This window comes from Gymnoscopelus braueri, assembly GCF_963280865.1.
Source record: "Gymnoscopelus braueri genome assembly, chromosome: 22".
Classification (NCBI taxonomy): Eukaryota; Metazoa; Chordata; class Actinopteri; order Myctophiformes; family Myctophidae; genus Gymnoscopelus; species Gymnoscopelus braueri.
This window is the reverse complement of record NC_137624.1, coordinates 31,270,992-31,283,673: the sequence shown is the minus strand read 5'-3', so window position 1 is coordinate 31,283,673 and position 12,682 is coordinate 31,270,992. Positions and strand designations below refer to the sequence as shown.

The window sequence follows — 12,682 nt, the reverse complement described above, 5'->3', positions numbered from 1 at the left end:
CTGCATATTTTTCAGAAAGTGAAAATGTGCAGAACAGTACCACAAGAATCTGCCAGTTCTATTCGTATCCGGTTTCATAATAACCCACAACAAACATTATACTATTACATAACATATAATACGGATCTACTTGCGTGGAGGATTGATTTCCTAATAAAACACGTGCAACCTATACACAGTTGAAGGAGTAGACTATTATTCACAATCTTTTATTCTTTTTTTATTATTATTCATATACAAACAGAACCGATTGATCAGAAAATGCAGTCTTTCTTAAGTGTTTTGGCCTTTTCTTTGGCTTAAAATAAAGTGTCAGCAAAACAATACACCCAAATAGCATCCTCATTGACTTGCAAGACAAAATGTCTTGAATAATGCTGATCCAGGGTCAGTGTTGACAGTGTTTTTTTCTGATGATTCCTGGTTCAAACGCAGGCTGTGGGAACAGAGAACACACAGATGAGTGCATATTATTGATAATAATAATAATAATACATACAATTGATCAGTGTTGCCAGGTCCGCTTATTATGGTTAACCATCCGAAAAGGGTTTGTGCCAGGGACCTCCCAGAAGAGAAGATTTGTGTTAAAGAAATCCAATTCTTCCAATTTATTTTTTTCAAAAAACAGCAGATGAACAAGCTTGCAGTGTGGCACTAAGTGCCAACATCAGCTTTTTATTAGCATCCCTATTCTGGTGGCAACATTTGCAGAAAATCGCAGATCTACAAGCTCACGACGTGTTGTACTGCGATGTATTGTGAGCTTGTAGATCTGCTATTTCTGGTGAAGACATTTGGTGTAGAGGGAAAAAAAGAGCAGATCAAGTACTGAGCCAAAAGTCAAGTTTAAGAGGTTAAATAATGTCTGAAAATACACATTAACATGAATCCAACACAGACTGATGACAGTGCTGTCAAACAAGTCTATGAAGCTATCCATGAAATCTATGAAAAAGTTTAATCTGCAACACAATTTTATACAATATGTAGTGGGGGTCCCTGCTTCATCTCTCTCAGCTAAGGGGTCCTTGGCCTTAAAAACCCAAAGACCCCTGCTATATACTGTGCATCTGTGGACTGTGTAATAGTTGGCACACATTATTCAGGCTTAATATTATTCATCCTTAATTATGCAGGCCGGGCTCCTAGGGCTCTGGAACGCTCTATACCTGAGGATCTAAGGCTTACACAATCTGTGTCATCTATCTAAATCACTTCTGAAAACTCTCCTCTATGTTAAGTCCTTTTCTTGGTATTCTTGCCAGCCAGTTTTTCTTTCTTCATTTTATACTGCTATAATTCTTTCTTTTATTTCATGTTATTTTATCCGCTGATTTTATGTTGCTGTTTCATGGTTTTTACCTTGCTTTGTAAAGCACCTCATAACCTTGTTTAGAAAAGCGCTTTACAAATTAATTAATTATCAGCATCATTAACCACCATCCATATTCTTCGGGGAAACATTAGCCAAAAATAGCTGATCTACAAGTAGATTGTAGATCGGCTATTTTTGGCAAAGAGATTTGGTGTAGACAGAAAGCGGTCCAAGCCCAGAGACAACTCAGGTCCTGTTTACTAAGTGTTTTATTATGGTCTCATAAGTGGAGGCTATATGGTGGCTATATTGTTGCCTGATGTTGCATTCATTGTAATTGCCTTTGAATGGCGATAGCTTCAGGTGTTATCTGTCCTCTGATGATACAGGGCCCTGTCCATGTCCTTATCTTTATACTGTTACTCACATGTTTTCTTATTTATCTGCTGACACAGGGCTCTGCCCATGATCTGATCTGTATATACATTGCATATATCAATTTGGGGGGTCGTCCGTCCTTGGCATTAAAAAGTTTGGTGTATCTGCTGTATCAACGCACCTTCATCCACTTCACTTCAGTCGACCTCCTTCGTATCCTTAGGTATACTTAGGTATCTCTTCATGACAGAGGCCACGTCCCCTGCCTCACTGCCCTCCGCCTCCAGTCTCTCCCCCTGTGGCCCTCCTCCTCCTCCTCCTCCGGCTCTGCGCCTCCCCCCCAGCCCCCCCTCCTGGGACCCCGACCCCCCGGAGCTGGACGACTCGGATGTGTCGGAGCCCCTCCTGCTGCGCGTGGAGGGCGGCAGCTCTCCGAAGTGGACGCTGAGCGCCCGGCGGCCCCCTCCCCCCCTCAGGGACCCCGCCAGGCTGCTGGTGGACTGAGCCCTGCGGATGGCGGGCAGGATGTCCGAGGCCGCGTCGTCGTTGTCCTGATCCATCATCAGGCGGCGGTTCTGGAACACCTGTTATAGAGAAAATATAGATTCTAAGGCCACGTTTACACGGTAACGTTCAGAACAGAAAACTACAAAGTGCCGTCGCGTTCTCACTTTTTATTCTGCGTTTACACGGAGACGCAACAGTGATTGAAAACACTGTAGTGTGCATGACAGGTGGCTAGGTGACGGTGTGACGCGCTGCCAGATAGACCAGTCACGCATGCGTAGAACCACTCCCGTTCTACTTCCTATCACAGCGGTTTGTTTACAGTGTCGCTGTTTTTCCTCGTACAGTTCCTGTTCCCGTCCCCCCTCCAATGTAATAGCATATGCAGCGTGAGCCGACGTGAGTCAAACATCACACGTTTTGCGGTTTCCCCGTATTGCCCGTTTACATGGAGACGCCAGGTGGAGCATTTTCAAAGATTTCCACTCTGGAAGGGGGTTTCACTTTGTTGCTGTTTCAACCCCCGAAAATGCTGTAGCCGTCCAAACGGAATTAAGGCACATCAGGTATTTTATTTTGCCGTTTTCTTTAGAGACCGTTGTCGTCTAAACAGGGCCTGAAACGGATAGTCCCAATCCTTACCAATAGGCACTATGCACAGCAGCCATATTGGAACAAAATTGGGCCTCTTCCTTATTTCCTTGTAACAGGTGTTACCAATTCTACTAATGAAGGCTCTGCTCCATTCTGGTCAAACAGAGTCAGGGTGCTGATGTTGTGTCATGTTGTCTCACTGGAAACACTCTGCTACACTAGTGGGTCTCAAAGCGTGGTCCAGGGACCCTCATGGTTCCTTGAGGGGGTTCCAAATGGCCCCTTACGGGTGCGTAATTCTGCTCTCAGAGTTATGGGGGTCCTTGAAATTGCTACACTAAATAGAACAGAGCCTGCATTCGTATCATTGGTAACACCTGTGAAGGAAGTGAGGAAGAGACCCAATTTCTTTCCAATATGGCTGCTGTGCATAGGAGCCTATCCCGACTCTGATTGGCTGAGTCCCATGCCAAATTACTTGATAACACACTCCTAAGACCGCTGGTATCAGCATCACTGCGCCCACGTCTTGTTTTTCTATATTCACCGAGCCAATTCCATGGATTTATTACCGTTCAGGACTTAGTTTTTCATTATGGCAAAGTAGGAGCAGCATCCTTTTCCTCCTGTGTATGTGTGCATGCTTTTAAAATAAAGCAGAAAGCCACTAGAGGTATCTATCTTCATTTGCATAGCGACTCCCTGGTTTTCTGCTGACCGTCACGGGGACTATGGTTTCTTGTAGAAATTATTCTTGTGGTGAAATTGTTTATTAAAACGGTTTTAATCAGATTTTTTTTCTTTTATTTTAGTAATATTAATATATATTTCATAAAAGAGGTTGTTTGCAACATCAAGAGAAGGTCAAACATATCTATATATATAATTTTCCCCCTTTTCTCTTTTCTTTTTCCTCCCCATAGCCCCCCACCCCAGAGAACTATGCCAATACTATTAACATAATCACAATGGTTAAATGGTTTTCAGGTTGCCCTTTTAGAAAAAGCAATAAGCCACGCAAGTCGTGGTTTAACCTTGAGCAAAACGACTAAGAGAGTTGGAAGAACTCCTGAACTTTATGGAACTTTTCAAAAAACAAAACAAAATAAAATAATGAGAGAAAAAAAGAAAGAAAATGGGAAACAGTGTATTAGTAATGTCATGTTATTAGCCGCTAGGCTATACGCACCATGGGCTCCGAGGACAGGGAGCCCTCTCCTCCGGTCTCGCTGACGAGGCTGCCCAGCATGCGGCGTCTGAGCGGCGGCTGAGGGGAGCGCTGGGCAGAGGAGGCGGAGCTCAGGGGGCGATGATGAGCCGCCGGCTCGTCAGAGTCCTCCTCCGGGATGGAGAGGGCGGAGGGGCGGTGGCGGGAGGTGGGCGGGGACGCCATGGAGGAGAGGCGGGGCAACGAGGGCAGAGAGGCCAGAGAGTCGCTGGAGTTGAACCTGGACAGTTTGGAGCCGCCGTTGGCGCCTCCGTTGGACGCCTGGCTGTCGCCTCCTAGAGGGCAAGCAGGTTTATTACAGTTAACCCATTGAAACCGGGAAAGCATCCGTGTCATTTCATACTTTAGCTATTTACATATAGGCCACATAAGTTCTTCAAAAAAACTCTTAATGTCTCGATGAATTGAATACACAGGACCTCAATGGAAACAAGACCTGGGCTTATTGGGTTATCCTTTTAGCATTTATTTTGTATAAATCTGTGCCACCATGCCTTTTTTTTGGGCAAACTGCTCATTAAGTATCATCAAAAATAGCAGATATACAAGCTTGTACATCTGCTATTTTTTCACATTTTTGAAAAATCTTGAAATGTTTGATTTCTTTTAACACAAATCTTCTCTTCTGGGGGTCCGTGGCCAAACATATATCAATTTGGGGGTCCTTGGCACAAAACAATCTGACCTCTTCACATTTCTTCTCTTCACTTTTCCTGATCTTTCCCTGTAAAGCATTTTTTCCCCACCCATTGTCGTGCCTGATTTGCCAGGTGTGAAATTAAGCCAAAACCATTTCACACCTGGCAAATGTCCCCCTTTTCTCTGTGACAAGGCTTTGGACCATCTCCACTGATGGTCCACTGAAGTGCCAATAATGGCAGACTCTTTGAAGCTTTGGAATGTCACATCTAGAATGGAACTTTCCTGTTCTGCCCCAGATTTGAACCCGGAGCTACTGTGCCGTGTGCAAGTGCTGACAAACCAAGTGCTGACAGACCAATGAAAACTCTAAAGCCACACTAACCTTGTAGAGCCCGCATGCTCGCAGCACGGGTCAGGAGAGGAGAGGGGGGTTTGAGGATGCTGACGGGACCCTGCCGGGAGGCGGGCTCCTGGAGGTCCTCGGGACCCAGAGAGAGGGCCGAAGACCTCCGTCTGAGAGTGGACGCTCCGGTGGTCTGGTAGATGGGCAGAGAGGCGGTGCTGCCGGCCCCTTCCCCTCCCGTATCGCCACCGCCGCCCCCTCGGCGCTTACGCAGCCCCTCCAGCAGCTCAGAGAGGGCCAGGGAGGAAGACGCTCGACCCAGACTTCCTGTTCCCGTTCCTGTCCCCGTACCGCCAGCCTCGGATGCTTCGTCGTCAGGGTCCACACAGGAGCTGCAGAGACATACACAGTATGAAAGACATTTCAAACAATAGGACTTTTTCCCCATTTCGTTGACTAAAACTGTGACCAACAATGTTCGTCGACTACCTTTTTTCACTGACGAAATCTAAATAAAAACGAAATAAAAACAAAGCCATGATGACTAAAACTATGACTAAAATCACTAAATATATTGACAATTTTGAGACAACAAATGAAAACTAGACTACAATGTTATTGGGGCTGCACAGGGGGTGCGCTCCAAAAATAGACAATCTATTATGCTCACAACGCATCTGCGACGCGCTGTGAGTTTGTAGATTGGCTATTTTCGGCACACAGCTAAGTATAAATCAGGCATTATGATGCCATCAAGGCCCGCCGAAACACATTTTAGTCGACTAAATCAACTGTATTTTACTAATATTTGTTGACTTAAATCTTATGATATTTTGTCAACTAAAGCTAGACTAAAACTTGAACATTTAAGATAAATAAAATATGACTTAAAGCTAAATGGAATTTTATTCAAAAGACTAATGACTAATACATCAAAATGAACAATGCATTTTACCGATAGCTATAAGTGCTCATGGTGTCAGCGACAGACTGGCGCCCCCCCTGGCTGCTGATGGTACTGCTGCCGTAAGGAGAGCCACCACCTTGGCGGCTGCTTCCTCGGGGAACTCCCAGCCAATGGCGGATCCCCTCTCCTACCTCCTCGGCCCCCAGAGAGCTAGCGCTGGACACAGAGTCACTGCAGGGACGAGAGGGAAGCAAGCAGGGACATGCAGAGAAGATTTAGAGGAGCACGGGCTGACATTTCTAAAAGTGCACTTTTATAGCCCAAAAATAGCTGATCTACAAACTCACAGCGCGTCGCATTGATCGTCTATTTCCGCTCTCAATTAAGTATAATCAAGCAGAGGGCAATTCTTTCAACCATAAAATGGTGCATTCAAGTTCAGGAGAGTCAGGAGGCGATTCTCTTGAATGCTGCCTTCGGGTAAGGCATAACTGAATGGTGAGAGAGTCTGCCTGGGGAATCGCAGTCCCAGGTACGACTCCAGGCCTGGCACAGCAATGTGTCGAATATGACTGGTCGAAATGTCCTTGAGCAAGACACCTAACCTCTAACTGCCCCGCGCCCCTTGTGGACAGTGATCAGCTGGGTTGTGCTGAAACCGAATTTCCCCCGTCGGGGCAAGAAGGAATAGCAAATTGCTGAACTCATGGTCTCGAGAGAGAGGGCGCTTTTTTAACAGACGGGTGAAAGGGCCCCGGGAAGGAAGCCCCCTTTGACGTGCCTGGAAGGGAGCAATGACAAGTGTTAATGAGAACATTTATCACTGCTGCTGCCTGATGGCACCAGAGCAAACAGCCTATTATCAAGGGACAACAAGGGCAAAGCTTACAGATGACCAATGCACGCCTGCTTGTAGATATAAAACGCATCTCCAGCGCATACAGTACAACGATGCCAAGCCTGTGTCTGCAGTCCAGCCACACACACACACACACACACACACACACACACACACACACACACACACACACACACACACACACACACACACACACACACACACACACACACACACACACACACACACACACACACACACACACACACACACACACACTGGAGGGGTCTCGATGGTTTGAAAAATTGGTCCCAAGAAAGCTAGTTTTTGGTCAGTCATGCACATCACCTAATGGAGATAGGTTGACATGACAGCTTCAGCAGTCAGACTCAGCTCAAGGACAGTAAAGCATTAAAAGTTGAGAACTCAAGGTCTCCACAGTGACAGCGGTCACAGTTGACCCACAACATGGTCCATCAATGACGACCAATGGACAGTTAGTAGCCATGCATCTAAGCATCTTCACTTCATAGACTTATCTTCACTCTGGTCAAAAACTAAGTTCACATCAAACCTTCATTGCACTGTTACGTGAATTACTTTGTGATTAATGATGATAACATTTAACAGACAGACTCAACACCAAGCCAGATGGAGCTAAAGGAGCATTAAAAAGCTGATTATTATCAGCTTTTTTTTTACACTCTTTGTCACTCTCACTTTGATAGGGTTTCATCTTTTTTCCTTAATTCCTTTATTGAGATACATCGGCATAATTATGCATGAATGATACCCAAATCTAAGCGAGATCAGAAGACCCAACATCAGAATAGCTTTTTGATTAAGTGTGATACGTTTTGTGTGATCTTTAGTGACAATCACGAATATGCGATATATCTCAATAATGATTTAAAAAAAAGAAAACTTCAGGCTTTGAGGAATTAAATCCCTATAAAAGTCAGATTGACAAAGTAACGCATGTGAAAAGGCTGGTATGCTCCTTTAGGAACAGAAAAGCTTTCAGTTCACACACATCCATCACAGTATCTTACAGTTCCTTCCGTTTAGTAAGAGACTCCACTGCAGTCTGAACGCTGCATTGAAGAGCACATGAAGAAGGAAGGAAGGGGTTAAACATACAAAAATAAATTAAAAGAAACAATGCTTTTGATCGAATTTTTATCCTGAAAAGTCACGGTTTTGGACATATGAGTTTCCCACCCGACAGAGACGATAAGCGACGTTGGGCTTGTCTTTCTGTGAAGTTGCTTGTAAATATTGGTAGTTGCAGGGTTTTTTGGGGCTTGTTTGTAGTTGTTTATTGGAGCTTGCTTCCTAAATGTTCAAGGACTGACTAATTTCCAGGTTTTGGTACAACAAACTTCAGTCTAATTAGGAAGAGGAATATCCATATTTTGTCTACCTAGAAAGAGGCATATCCATATTTGGTCTACTTAGAAAGAGCCATATCCATATTTTGTCTAATTAGAAAGATACAAACTAATAGAATACGCACATGATACATCACTTGGTTGAGGTTCTGGGTTGGAAAGTATATATGAAGAAAAAGAATGAACGCGCACACTCATCTGCTCCACTGTAATTGAATGACTTGTCATTAATTGACATTGGAGCAGATGAGTGTGCAGGTTCATTCTTTTTCTTTTTTTGTCTAATTAGAAAGAGGCATATATCCATATATGGTCAATTACCTCTCAGAGTCACTCTCATCACTAGATTCCACTTCCTCCAGGGCAGCTTGCAGATCAACGATGCGACGGATGGACGTCTCCAGATCGGCTTGTAATGTCTGCCTGACGGCACTGAGCTCCTCCACCTGCATTTCCTGTAAACAAAGAGGGAACGCATCTTTGTAACAACTTAAACCATTATTTTATACTTTGGCTATTCAAAAATAGCAGATATACAAGCTCATAGTGTGGCTCCGAGTGCCGCGCTATGAGCAATAGATCTGCTATATTTTTTTTTTATCTTGATTTTTTTTCCAAATCTTTGATTATATATTTGTATTTACATATTTATATATATTTGTTATACATTTGTAACTCAAATCTTTGCTTCTGGGGGTCCCTGGAACTAAATATTTTGAGATGGGGGCCCGCGACCAAATACATATCATTTTGGGAGAGGCATTGTTGTGAACTTGTAGATCGAAAAAAATTTGGCTAATGTTCCCCTCAGAATAGGGATACTAGGGTTCAAGTGGTTAGTGGTAAAAAAAAAGTTCCAATCGCAAAAAGATTGGCGGCCCCCCTGTAGTAGTATATCTTGAAGACCCCTGCATTATACAAATGTTGCCAATGTGACTCCACATAATAATAATAATAATACATTTTATTTGTATTGCACTTTTCATTCTTAGGGAATCCCAGAGTGCTACATGGTAAAAACACATGATCAATCATAGAAGGTTAAAAAGGAGGGTTTAAAAACAAATGTGGTAAAACAACAATTTAACACGAAAATGCCTTCCGAAATAAAACAAGTTTTCAGGCCTATTTTAAAAGAGTCCAGTGTCTGCTGTGCTCTCAAATCGATAGGAAAGCTGTTCCACAGGCACATAATTATATCTCTCAGCTCAGTGAGAGCAGACATCTCCTACACACTCCCTATTCCTATTGATAAGTACAAAGACAATCGCATACCCACATGCAGCTTCAAAGTTGTTGATGGATTGACTGTGCCTACTGTATGCAATTACCATCTATCAACTGATACTGTAGGTGCCCACGTGCACTTGGACACACTTGTTAATTAATTGCCTATAATTGCATAGCTATTCTCACGTGTCCTAGTATTATTTAATGATTTTTCCCGTCTGTATATTAATTTCGCCCTGATGAAGACCTTCCGGGGTCGAAACACGTTGGCAGTTGTTGCCTTTTAATAAATAACAGCTTTTCTTCCTTTTTTTACCCCTGAGTGCCCGGATCCTCTGTTGTTTTTTTTCTCATGTTTGTTCGGTGCAGCACCATTGACACGTTTAACTATTGTTACCTTTTTATATCTCCTGTGAGCACCTGGCTCTGTTCTTTCAATCACTAAAGGTACTTGAATGTTCTGTATGAGTCGAGTTTTTGCATGAAATCCAAAGCGTAATGATATGTCTCCTGCCCAAAGGGGGCTTTCTTTCCGTCTTCGCTCAGTCAGCAGTTAGACTTTCTGGCACCTGTTCCGGCAGTATACCCCGGGTTCTAAGACATAAATCTCACCAACTGCAGCTTTAGCACTCATGGATTTCACTGTGTTTGGGATTAGAGGATGTTTTTAGGCAAAGTGACAACATGGAAAACACGTTTGCCAGAGCCAAGAACGCCCAGGTTTTTTCCCCCCCCCGACCTCCGCAGTGCCAGTAATTAAAGTCTAAAAGATAAGTCTCCCTTTTGACTCCAGTAATTACCACCCACTCCACCTCATCAATAATACTGTCTATCTATGGCAGTGGTTTGCAAAGTGGGGTCCTTAAGGGGTGGCTCCAGGGGGTCCCTGCAGCTATCATTCATTTTAACCACTTTATCCATTTATACGTTGGCTATTCAAAACAAATTGCAGATAATACAAGCTCACAGCGCTGCAAGCTTGTACATCGGCTATTTTTTTTAAAGATTTTGAACCGTTTAGATTTTCTTTTTAACACAAATCTTCTCTTCTGGGGGTCCCTGGGACAACATATTTTCAGGACCCCTCTGGGGTTTTCTAAATCTCACCTGCACTACCCACTATTATGCTGTTGTTGCTTAATTTGTTATCGTTTTTTAAATGCAAATAAACAATAAATAGATACCGAATACCTATCAATTTGGGAGGTTTTCTTGACATGAAAATGTTTGGGAACCACTGGTCTATGGCATTGGTTCTCAAAGTGGGGTCCGGGGACCCCCCGGGGTCCTTGGGGGGGGGTACCAGGGGGTCCCCAACAAAACTAGTTAATAAAGCGTCGCAATCATTTTAACCCCTTTATCCATATTTTATACTTTGTCTATTCAAAAATACTCTGTGCCGCACAATGAGCTTGTAGATCTGCTATTTCTTTTTAATCTTGAAAACGTGTGCAAATCTTTGAATATCTAGTTTTTTAAAGCCAACATTTGTAACTCAAATCTTATAGTTTCTGGGGGGGTCCCTGGAACAAAATATTTTGAGATGGGGGGCCGTGGCCAAACACATATTTTGGGGGGCCTTGACATGAAAAAGTTTGAGAACCACTGCTCTATGGTACTGTATAGAGCGTGCCAACGTGTCGTCACCACGGGGGGGGGGGGGGGGGGGGGGGCGCGGCATTGGGCGTGGCATTGGGCAATGTTAAGTCAACCTGGTTTTTACCCCTCAAAGATGTCCGCCGCTACCAAAAGACACTTGTTGACGCCCCCTTCAGGATTTTTGGCATGCTCTATATAGCTCTGTGTGTACACTCTGATGATGCTGTGAGCATCAGGGAGTCTGACTGTCTGGACAATCTGGATACACTGTTGATTCTGTCCCTCTCTCTCTCTCTCTCTCTGTCTCTCTCTCTCTCTCTCTCTCTCTCTCTCTCACACACACACACACACGTTTGTATTACTACACTTGTGAGGACATCAACATTTTCGGACGCTGATTGTATGAATGCCATTTTCACAGTTTTTGCACCACAAGCGTTGTGGGCTTATAGATCAGCTATTTTTCGGTGCACGACACAAAGCGCACGACTAAGGTGTAAATAAGGCATAACTCTATCTCTAATCCCTAAACCTAATGTCTAACCCATATTTTTCTAACTGTAAACGTATCTCTAGAAAAAAAATTTCAATCATAAAACATTTTTTTCTTGTGAGGTCCAGACAAAATGGTCTCAGCACGTCTGTTTCTCAAATTCTATTAATACCTTAGACCTTATAACTAGGCATTTGGTCCTCACAAGTATAGTAACACACACACACACACACACACACACACACACACACACACACACACACGCAGGCTTTCAAAGTTATTGGCTTTGGTGGAGGAGACAGGTGGGGGGGTGTAATGGTTGTCATAGAGACACGCCGTGTGTGTGTGTGTGTGTGTGTGTGTGTGTGTGTGTGTGTGTGTGTGTGTGTGTGTGTGTGTGTGTGTGTGTGTGTGTGTGTGTGTGTGTGTGTGTGTGTGTGTGTGTGTGTGTGTGTGTGTGTGTGTGTGTGTGTGTGTGTGTGTGTGTGTGTGTGTGTGTGTGTGGTGTCCATAACCTTGAGGAGACAATGAGAATTAATCACAACCGCAGAGAACAGCGGCTAGGAGAGGAGGAGAGGTGGCTGAATATGTCTGAGCGCACGTGAATGTGTGTGTGTGTATACACACAGTAATGGTGTTTTTGTTTACGAGGGCGGTGTGTCTGCTTAGCTGTGTCATTATGTACTTAAAGGGTATCTCTGTGCGTGCGTGCGTGCGTGCGTGCGTGCGTGCGTGCGTGCGTGCGTGCGTGCGTGCGTGCGTGCGTGCGTGCGTGCGTGCGTGCGTGCGTGCGTGCGTGCGTGCGTGCGTGCGTGCGTGCGTGCGTGCGTGCGTGCGTGTTTCAATGACAATGTGGCTTAATTGAATTCCGTCCTTGGCTCTGAGGTCAGGCAACAGTACAATGTGGGGAACCATTTTGTGTGTGTGTGTGTGTGTGTGTGTGTGCAGGGGTTGATTTGCTAGGGTGTGTGTGTGTGTTGCTCATCAAAATCGATGCTTCTGCTTTTGATATCCCCCTCTCTTTCCTATGCGGGAAATGTAGACTGTCTGATATGTTTGATATTTGCGTTTGGTAATATCACTATTTAAATTCAAATGAATTACATTAACCCCCGGTGTCCCTATTTTGTTTAATGCAATGACATTTTGCATTGCATTACATTTTTTTAATTAAAAGATAGCAACAACAAAAAAATGCAGATCTACAAGCTTGC

General features: G+C 44.0%; 1 protein-coding gene across 1 annotated transcript in view; it reads right to left on the bottom strand.

The window, feature by feature from the left end:
- Positions 1–256: 256 nt before the first annotated feature.
- The window catches only part of myo18b (myosin XVIIIB), a 46,490-nt gene continuing 34,064 nt past the window's right edge, over positions 257–12,682 (bottom strand). Inside the window, 7 exon segments of the mRNA XM_080419203.1 lie at positions 257–436; positions 1,878–2,280; positions 3,987–4,300; positions 5,050–5,402; positions 5,966–6,148; positions 7,808–7,849; positions 8,468–8,601. Of these exon segments, the coding sequence (XP_080275329.1) occupies positions 1,894–2,280; positions 3,987–4,300; positions 5,050–5,402; positions 5,966–6,148; positions 7,808–7,849; positions 8,468–8,601 (1,413 nt within the window). The 3' untranslated portion in view covers positions 257–436; positions 1,878–1,893.